Source organism: Parasteatoda tepidariorum, chromosome 6 (genome assembly GCF_043381705.1).
Source record: "Parasteatoda tepidariorum isolate YZ-2023 chromosome 6, CAS_Ptep_4.0, whole genome shotgun sequence".
Lineage (NCBI taxonomy): Eukaryota > Metazoa > Arthropoda > Arachnida > Araneae > Theridiidae > Parasteatoda > Parasteatoda tepidariorum.
In genome coordinates, this window is record NC_092209.1 from 39,521,092 (window position 1) to 39,532,032 (window position 10,941).

General features: G+C 26.5%; 1 protein-coding gene across 1 annotated transcript; it reads right to left on the reverse strand.

Annotated features, from left to right (window-relative positions):
* Nucleotides 1-4,917: 4,917 nt before the first annotated feature.
* On the reverse strand, nucleotides 4,918-8,251 carry LOC107450725 (uncharacterized). The gene is made up of 3 exons (XM_016066596.2): nucleotides 8,106-8,251; nucleotides 6,420-6,828; nucleotides 4,918-5,036 (listed from the first exon to the last, which is right to left on the reverse strand). Exons 1-2 carry the CDS (start codon nucleotides 8,115-8,117, stop codon nucleotides 6,442-6,444), a joined length of 399 nt encoding a protein of 132 aa, XP_015922082.1. The 5' UTR covers nucleotides 8,118-8,251; the 3' UTR covers nucleotides 4,918-5,036; nucleotides 6,420-6,441.
* Between the last annotated feature and the right edge of the window lie 2,690 nt (nucleotides 8,252-10,941).

Below are 10,941 nucleotides of genomic sequence, written 5' to 3' on the forward strand. Positions count from 1 at the left end.
GATCTGAATTCAGTGTAAAATTTATTTAGTACAGCTTTCAACTGATATATAATATCGAAATATATTCTACTCTTTAAAAAGTTGTACATTTCAGTTTCTAATCAACAATTTTATGGCGACTAAAATTGAGAGCTTATAATCCTCCTTCCACCAACACTTAAAATTTCTTTAGAAAATCGGTAGAGGAGAGTCTAGTCTGCAACTAAAGGGTTTAAGAGAACATCGAATAAAATTTTAAAATTCATGTTCTCTACATAATTTTTAAAACAAAACATAATTTCGTATGGTATCACAAAGGCTTAAAAATTGCGATAAAATATTTTATTATTTTTTAAATTATACAGCATAAATACTATTTAATAAAATTAACTTGTATTTAAAATATTTTATTAGACGAGTTTCGCGTAGTGGAATATTTCGTAAATGCATGTATCATTACTCTTGAAATTTGACGTTATCTAAGGCAAGATTATTTAAAAAAAAGCAAAGGCAAATTTTTAATAAAAAAGGGAAAGTTTAATGAAAGTTAAAATGGAGCGTAAAAAATTAAGGTTAATTTCATTCAGTTTAAAATTAAAGTCAAACATGAGTACAAAATAGAATAATTAGATTTTTTTTTACTCAAAAAAATATGCAATTTCTAAATGAAATTTTAGTGTATTTTATGAATGTTAAATGAATTAGAAATGATTCCTGTCTTCTTTGATCACGAGCTTGCTCCGAAATCACAGTTCAAGGCCAGTTCAAATTATGGAAATAATGTCTTATTATGTTTTATTAATTGGTTAAACAGAAAACTTAACTATATCGGAATACAAGATTTGACTCATGATGTTAAAACAATCCCCAACAATTGTTTACTCGATTTTAAATACGTTAAATCTCTGTTCGAAGTCCGCGAGACACTGTTTGAGTTCTTACAATTGTTAAAAATCTTATAGGATGATGGACACTCCTTAAGACTAATTTGAATGAATAAAATAGTGTCTGATATTATTTTTTTACAAATCATACCTTGATTAAGAGACATAATACATAACAACCCTTTATTAAGTGACAAACTAAACTTATTTATAACTTATTAACTTATTTAACATTGAAATAACAGCAGTTGTTCAATTTTATAATTATGAGTTGTGAGTTATATCATTAGTATTGTCCTTATAAGTTATTAATTAGGTAGAGAAAAGACAATGTAAAAATCTCAATTAGGTAGCCAAATAACTGCTGATTTTTACAAAAAATCTATTTAAATTTAAAATCACAGTTTTCACACTTTATAAAACGTTTTCGCAGTTACTTTCTGCCATCGAATTTTTCATTTTACATGTGTGGCTTCTCCCATAGGCAAGAATTGAAGGGAAGAAACAATTATGAGAAAATTATTTTTTATGGACATGTAAGTTTCATATTTTTAATTAGAAACTTTCCTTAAATATGCGCTAAATATGCATACTTTAAAAAGTAACAGTAAACCTAAAATTTTGTATGACTCAAATTTTTTCCAGTTAAAATTAATGATCGAAACTGTGTTAACTTGAGAGAGAATACATAGATGTATATGATATCAATAGAATGATATTTCCACCGAGTCAAAAAATTGTTCTTTTTGAAAAATTCCATGTGAATATGAAACCTTGCGGGATATGTAATTCTGCGCCATACGCAATAGATTTCTGTATTGTAAATGCAGGGTATTGCCTAATTTGTGCTTCTCATATAGGCAAGAATTGAAGAAAAGAAAGAATTATAAAAAAATTATGTTTCATGGGCATGTAAGTTCCTTATTTCAAATTAAAAACGTTCTTTAAATATACATACTTTTAAAAAGTAACAGTAGACCCAACCATTTGCAAGGCTCAAATTTTTTCAAATTAAAATAGACTTGTGGAGAAACTGAAACTAGCAACGCTGCCTAGCGAGAAATTAGAAAAAAACTCAGAGTCAGAGAGTGTGAACGAAACGGTAGAAAGCCTGCCATGCAGAGCTCCTTATTTTTTTCTTCTTCATATATGTTTTATATGTTGTGAATGTGCTGAGTGCTAACTATAGTCATGTTCTTTAAAATAAATTAAAAGTTAGCTAGCCGTTGTTTTAATTCCCCCCTATGCACCACACTTCACAGACTTAATATACCAAATTGTGATACCTTGTAAGAAAATATGTAGATATATATGATATTAATGTAATGATATTTTCACTGTATCAGGAAGGTTGCTCTTTTTGAGAAATTCCATGTTAAAGACTGCAATAGGCAATCTTGTGTGATCTCTAATTGCATTGTAAATTGTATCTCGTTCTTATGTATTGTAAATGCAGGATATTGCCTAATTTGTGCGTATATTGAAATCCACCGCAATGAAAAATATTATTTTTCTTAAATCGCCTCATCATTTTGTTAGAAAGCGACTTTTAAATTACTCTTTGTATATGAGTTGCAAAAATTTAATGAAAAGTTTATTAGAAAACTGTGTGATAGCTTATGAAGTACAGTAATAGTAGTAATACATTCAGTTATTTTAATGCCTTCTGTTATTTAAATTCATTCTGGTTTTGCTTTTTCAAAAGGTTTGAGAAGTGCACCACAGACTGCGAGTAACTGATTAATCAATTAAATTGAGTGCATTTAAAATTAAGTCATGCTAATAAGTCATATAAGTTAGGAGAATTCGTTTTGAACTGTATAACACGCACGCAGTGATACGAATTTCCGCCGGGAAGGTGATTACATCGTATATTTTATTCAGAAAAAGTGCTGTATATGTGTCATGAGTATTAACTCTTTAATTAACACTTATCTATTTCACAAACAACAGCAAGGAATTAATTGGAGATTATGATTTCTGATTGCCTTAAGTTTTGGTAAAACCGATATTGAAAATCGACCTTTACGAAAACTTTACACCGCTTATTCTTAGCCGTTTGCATTAGACAATGTTCTACAAAAACAAACAACCATTCGGCATTGTACTATGCCCAACTTCGAAAGTAATAGTAGCAATGCATTATGTTTTTTTAAAGGTTTGAGTAGTGCACCGTGAACTGTGAGTAACTGATTAATCAGTACAATTTAGTTCATTTAAAATTAAGTCATGTAAGTAAGGAGAATTCGTTTTGAACTGTGTAACACGCACACAGTGAAACGCATTTTTGTTGGGAAGGTGATTGCATGGTATTTTTTATTCAGAAAAAGTGCTGTATATGTGCCTTGAGTATTAACTCTTTAATTACCACTTATTAAATTCACCAACAACAATAAAGAATTCATTGGATATTATGATGTTTGCTTTGCTTTGGGTTTCGGAATAACCGATTTTGAAGTACGAGCTTTACCTAAACTTTACACCTTTTATTCTTAACCGTTTGCATTAAACGATGTTCTACATGAACAAATAACCATTTGGCTTCGTATTATGCTCACCTTCTGTCACTAAAAATCTCACTATTGCCCATCGTTTTGCTTTGGAAGCATCTACCTTAGCATGAATTCACTTTCATTTTAAATACTTTCATGTGAATTGATTATTCTGTTATACCTAATTCGTTTATAACAATTGTGTGCATAAACTCTATTTAACTGTTTTTTTAAGTATTGCACTGTTTTATGCATTTAAATTAATGAAAAAAAATCTAATTTTAATGTGGTTATAAGTTAAAGATCTTTGAACTAAATGCAGTTAGAAACATAAGTTTCTAACTATTACTTGCTATTTTTACTTCTATTTAAATATTTCACTTCTACATCTATTTTGTGTTATTTAAAAAGTTCTTAAAATGTTGGAATTTTTAGCCTTTTTTCAAAGAAATTTGCTACAACAACTAAAAGTTGATGTTGCTATCACAGTTGTATTTCTGTTGCTATTAAGCATGTCCATTTTTTTACTTGGTATATCCTTTTTATTGAAATAATACACACCATGCGTCAGATGGAATAAATAACACAAAACCTGTTTCAAGTAATTTAATACATAACGTATTCTGAAAAGATATGAAAATAAATAATAATAAATAAGAAATTATTTTGTAGTTTTTTTTGTTTCTATTTATTTATTTTTTGCATTTTGTCTTTATTGCTTCCCCATCTTTTCCTCTTTTATAAAGTGATCCAATTGCTTTTTATTCTAAAATTCTATATTTTAGAGTTGCCTCTTAGAAGTGTTTGAACAATCGTTAATTTTTACAGATTTATCAATCTCTTGACCATTTTATCCAAAAGTGTTTAATCATTTAATAAAATTTATAAATTAATAATTAGATGATTATTAAGAAATAAATTGAATGTTAATTATCAATAAATAATAAATGATTATTAATTAATGATTAAATGATTTATAGCGGGGTACGTGTAAAAATTCTTTATATTCGCTTCGACGTCAAGTCCAATAAGAAAGAATGAGTATTTGAACCCTAAAAGTGTTATTTTTATTAATAGAAACTATTTTTAAAATCATAAACTAATTTTGAAAGTTTATGATTTTAAAAATAGTTAGACAATCAATATCTATGTCAAACATTAGGTTGGTATTTTCTACTAATTTTTAAAAATTAGGTATGAGTATAAAAAAAAATGTAAGCTTCGTGCTAATATTATTTTTCATTCATAAATACTCAAAATCAGTGGTAAAAAATAGTTAAATTTGGTAGTGTAAGCAAAAAAAAATTTAAGAGTATACATTAGTTAGTGTTATCATGGACTGTTATACACTAAACTATAATTATTGAAAGCTGAATTATAATAGCATAATGATATATACCAGTGTTTTTTTCTTGGCGAATCTTAAAATTAACATGATTGTTTACGGATTTTGGATAGTGTATAGATATGATTGAATGGTAAATCCTCCTTAAAATTAATTAACAGTGTATGATAATAATTGAATAATTCTGTATAGTTTTTTCTGAAAATTGAAAAGAAAATTCAATTGCAACTTTTTTATTTGAATAAAAATTTTGAATGACAATAATAGAATTCATTCGTCACATTCATACTCAGTTTCTTCATACTGTATTAATGAACGACGTTAAGACCACGTGACCTGTAACAAAACAAAAATGAGTTTCAGCTAAATGATAAAACAATTACAAAACAATTAAACACACTAGAGGAGTCAGTTGTATGTACAATGTTTTGTTATTTACTTGACAAAGTATATATCAGACACCCTCGAATCAAAAATGTCAGAAATTTCGTTAAGGCTTCCATTCAAACACACATGGCGTGCATTTAATTGAAAAGAAAATAAATACACGAAGATTAGTTAATTATCATCAATAGAAGATGTTTAATATCATTTTACTTTTCTGATTTCATCCAAAGCGAGGCGAAAGTGTTAGCGAAAAAAATTAATTGAAATTAAAATTATTAAAATTTTTTTTATTCCAGTAAAGTTTTTGCTTTTACTTTTATAGATTTTATAGTTTCGATATTTTATAGAATCATTTTGAACCCTAATGTGTAAAAGATTTGCTGCATCTTCAATTTATGGTTTTAAGGTTAACTATAATGCTATGTAATTAAAATCTTCTAAAAATTTATTGCTTCGAAGTAATTTAGTTTAAGCTTTGAATATTGTTTGAAAAAAGTTTTGCACTTTGATAAGGGTTTTAAAATTAACAATGAACAGCGAGTATGATGTAACGAATGTATATTAAGTTCGGACATTATAAAAAAATTCCCTTAATTTGAAGATTTTGTTATATTTTATACATGAGGTTCAATTTATTTAAAAAAAGTCTTACTAAGTTGAAATTTTTTTTTCTTCTTAATTTGTGAAACTAGAAATCAACAACGAATAAATAAGTTTCATTACAAAATTCTTGGTAAAGTGCATTTTTAAAGAAAATTATGAAAGTGAAAAAATAATAATGAAAAATATTTTCAAGTATTTACATTTATTTTGTTTTAAGAATACTAATATTAAAAAAAGTTAAAATAACATGTTTGGCAAAAATAAACATTAATAACAATAATTTGAAAACTGCGGAAATATTTCAAAATTGGTGGATTGCGTTAGGACTAGCAGAAGAAATAATAAATAAATAAATAATAAATAAATAATAAATAAATAATAAATAAGTAAATAATAATAAAACATTGAACTGGTTTTTAAATAAATTCTAAAAAAAACACACAAGAAAAAAAATTCATCAAAGTTAATTTTAAAATTTAAAATACATTTTAATATTAAATTCTTAAGTCTTAAATACATTTCTGGTAATAAGCTAAGTAGAAATAAGCTTAATAATTTCTAAATTACATTAAGGAAATCAATCTCAATAAAAAATATATTTTAACTCGAAATATAATAGAAAAAGGTGGTTCTATAAAGGTTCAAAAGACAATATACTTAAATAGTGCCATTAATTGAAAATTTTAAAGTGCTTCATTTTTATTTTTATTAAAAAGCAAGTTAACTTACGTTTTATATAAATTTCTATTGCTTATGCTGCTGATCTGCTGACTGTTCCAACTTTAGCATCTCCCAAGGAAGTGCTGAAGACATTTTCTCCAAGTCCACCATAGGGAAAGCCACTAAAAGGTAGTCCTCCATAAGGGAATCCTAAATAAGGGGATCCAAAGGGAAATCCAGAAGGAAATCCAAATCCTGGAAATCCAGCTCCATATCCTGGACCATATCCTTGTCCAACACCTCTGTCAACAAGTCCTACGGGAGCATTACCAAGAGATGCAGCAAATGTAGAAGATGCCGGTCCAGGAAGTACGGGAAATTGGCCAATTGGAAGAGATGGAAGTAACGGACGTACTGGTCGTATTGCTGAGCCATATCGTTGAGCGATGGCGACGGCCAGCACAGAGGAAAGGAAAACCTATAAAGAATATATTCAAATTTCTGTTAATTAGCTACAATTTTGTTTAAAAAAATAAATTTCATAAAATTACTTGAGAAAAAAAAAGGAAAAGGAATTTAATTGCCTCAAACATTCAGCCGAACGAGACATTCGTTGCCTATTTAGTGTTTTAAAACTTTAAATCTATTATTATTTTACTTTTATTATGAAATTAAATTTTGCAAAAGAAAACTATTATTCTGAAGCAAAATGCTTTATAAGAATAAACTTTTTAAGAATATTTAAGTGAATTTTATAATGATAGTTTTGTTCATTAAAATTTAAATATTCCGAAATTCATAAAAAAACTTACTTTTCTTTATTCTTTATAAGAAGAAACTTAGTAGTAGTCTTATAAAATACTCATACTTTAGAAGAAGTAATAATTTTGTTACCATCGAAGAATTTCAGCATGTAAGTTAATATAGATTTTGATTTTTATCTTCTCAAATTTCTTTTCAGTTAAATTATCTTTTTTGCCCCCCCCCCCACAGATACTAAAACCCAGATACGTTAATACAAAATGCTTTTTTGAAGAAAATAGTCATTCCATGACAAAAGTTTACATGAAGTCATATGAGTATTTGTTGAATTTTTTGCGTTTGAAATTGAAATTTTGTAGTTAAAATTTTTAAATACAATTTGAATACTGTCAGTCCTCTCATCTCTATATAGTACAAATAGTATTAAACACACGTTTTATGTCACCCAATCATTTTTTAATCTGCATATAAGTCAATTAATGTTCCAACTACTTACCCAGAAACTTCCCACAATTAAGAGTAAATTAAATTAATTTCATTATTTAATATATAAAACACTGATTTTCAAATTTAGCTTAAAATACGAACTATTTCAGTCAAATAATTTTTACACAATAAATGTCGTGATAGACCTGATTTTAATTCAAAGCAAAAGTTTAAAATGCTGTAAAAAACTATTTAAAAGAAATGGCATTTTTTAAAAACTGTTTGCTGTTAAATTGGTGTTTTTTTTCAGTATAAAACATTTTTGGAAAAAATAGAGCAAATCGAGACATTTTTTGGGTTTAAATGTATCGCAAAATTTAAAAGTTAATTTTGCTATATTTGTACTGGAAATTATGATTGCAATTTTCTTATAATTTCAGTAAAAGTTTTTTAGTGTAAAACATAAATGGAATATAAACGTCACTATTAACACTGATGGAATGGCATATTAACGCTAATTGAATATAAATGTAATATTAATAACATAAATGAGATATTTACACTTACCAAAACTTTCATGATTAAAAAGGTTTGAAGAGTTTGAGCTATAACGCTGAGCAAGTGGAGATGATGTGACGCTTTCGAATCGATGGACACTCTTTATATATGTTTTAATTTCGAAATTTCAATAGAAATATTTGTCTGCATTCTGGGTAGAATTTTTTAGAAAAAGAATTTCGATTTGCTAACTGTCAACATAATTTTAAATAAACAATAGAGGACATTGATTAATGGAGATATTCAATTCATATTGGAGTAATTTACAACCGTTTAATTTAGATTAAAAAGTTTCCCATTTTTGGGATAACTATTATCTACTCATAAGACAAATATCACCGATTTATTGCCTTTATGCTAATGATAAAATAAATCAATGTAAGGTTTTCGAAGACTAAAATAGAATAAAACTTTAATATAGAATAAAACTTTTTTTTAGAAATTCGTAGCTCTTGACAAAATTTTTAATTTTAGGAAAATGCATAAAAACGATTGATTTATTAGATAAATTAATTAAATCTAAGTTCTGAATTTAATTGAAAGTTATTTAGTAGCTTTTAACTGATATATAATATCCGAATATATTATTTTCCTTAAAAAGTTGTACATTTTAGTTTCCACTGAACAATTTTGGGGCGACTAAAATTGGGAGACAAACCCAACTTCCACCAACTCTTAAAATATCTTTAGAAAGTCGGTAGAGGAGGGTCTAGTCTGCAACTAAGAGGTTTAAGAGAATATTGAACTAAATTTTAAAATTTATGCTTTTTAAATAATTTTTTAACAGAAGAAAATGTTTTTAAAGTAAAACAAAGGCTGAAATATTGTGATAAAATATTTTGTTATTTTTATTTAAATAGTGAGCTATAAATACGTTTTATAAAATTAGCTTGAGTTTAAAATATTTTGAAAAACTCGAGTTTCGCTTACCGTAATATTTAGTAAACGAATCTATAATTACTTTGAAAATTTGACATTATCTAATGCAAGATTATTTATTTAAAATAATAAATATTATTATTTTTTAAAATAAGGCAGAATGAATATGTTTTTATAAAATTAACTTGTATTTGAAATATTTTATAAAGCTTGAGTTTCGTTTAGCGCAATATTTCGTAAATGCATCTAACATTACTCTTAAAATTTGACTTTATCTAATACAAGATTATTTAATTAAAAAATCAAATGCAACGTTTTAATAAAAAATGAAAATTTAATGAAATATTAAATCGAGCGTAAAAATGAAAGTTAATTTTAATTTTAATTTGAAATGTTTTTCTTAAATGTCCAACGTGCGTTCAAAATAGGATAGTCAGTTTTTTTTTATCCGAACATCATATACAATTCCTAAATCAAATTTTAGTGTATTATAAGAATGTTAAATGAATTAAGAATGATTCTTGCCTCCTTTGATCACGAGCTTGCTTCAAAATCACAGTTCAAGGTCACTGCAAGTTACGGAAATAATGTCTTATGATGTTTTAATAATTTGTTAAACAGAAAACTTTATATCGGAATACAAGATTTGACTCATTATGTTAAAACAATCCCCAGCAATTGTTTACTTGATTTTAAATCTGTTAAATTCCTGTTTGAAGCCCACGAGACACTGCTTGAATTCATACAAATGTTAAAAATATTATAGGATGCTGGACACTCCCAAAGAATAATTTGAATAAACAAAATAGCGCCTGTTATTATTTTTTACTAATAATACCTTGATTAAGAAACGTAATCCATAACAATCCTTGATTAAGTGACAAACTAAACAGTTGGAATTTGACATTGAAATAACTGTAGTTATTTAATTTTATTATTATGAGTTGGATCATGAGTTTTATTATCGCACTATTATTGTGAATCATATCATTATTATTGTCACTCTAAGTTATAAAAAAGGTAAAGAAGAGATAATGTTAAGAATTTAATTAGATAGCCTAATAACTGCCATTGTTTACAAAAAATCAATTTTAATTTAAAATCACAGTTTTCACACGCTACAAAAAGGTTTCACGGTTTATTTTCACCATCAGAATTTTAATTTTTCATGTTTGGCTTCTCCCATAGGCAAGAATTAAAAGAAAGAAGGAATTATAAAAAAATTATGCTTTATGGGCATGTAAGTTTCGTATTTCAAATTCGAAACTTTCTTTAAATATGCGCTACATATACATACTATTAAAAAGTAACAGTAGACCCAAAATTTTGTATGACTCAAATTTTTTCCAATTAAAATAGACTTAATAATCGAAATTGTCATACTTTGAACGAGAATACGTAGATATATATGGTATGAATCTAATGATATTTCCACTGTGGCAAAAAATTTTTCTTTTTGAAAAATTACATGTGAATATGAAGCCTTGCGGGATATATGGGTCATTCTCACTGAAAAGGTATAAATAGACTAAAAAAATTTCTTAAATTAAAGTTATTAAAAAAGTGATAAAAATTACATAAATGCCTTTATTCATTTTTGTTATATGTCCTTATAATAATGGTCAAGTTTTCTATTTTATTTTTTACAAGATTTAAAATATTTTAAATTCTGCCTTGTCCACGGAGGAGATGTAATAGTCAACGGAGGAGACATTTTATGTTATAAAATATAAAAAGTCAATGAAGACTAATTCATTAATTATTGGGTACAACTGATATGAGTTTAACATTAATAAGTTAATAATAAAATATTTCATTATTAGAGATAGAGCTACTTCCGATTAATCATGCTGCTATGAAAGGAAACATCCATTTTTAACCTAGGTGTACAATTTCTTAAATAACTCTTACTGAATATTAATAAATTAAAATGTAAAGACTATTGAGATAAAATTCAGACTCCACA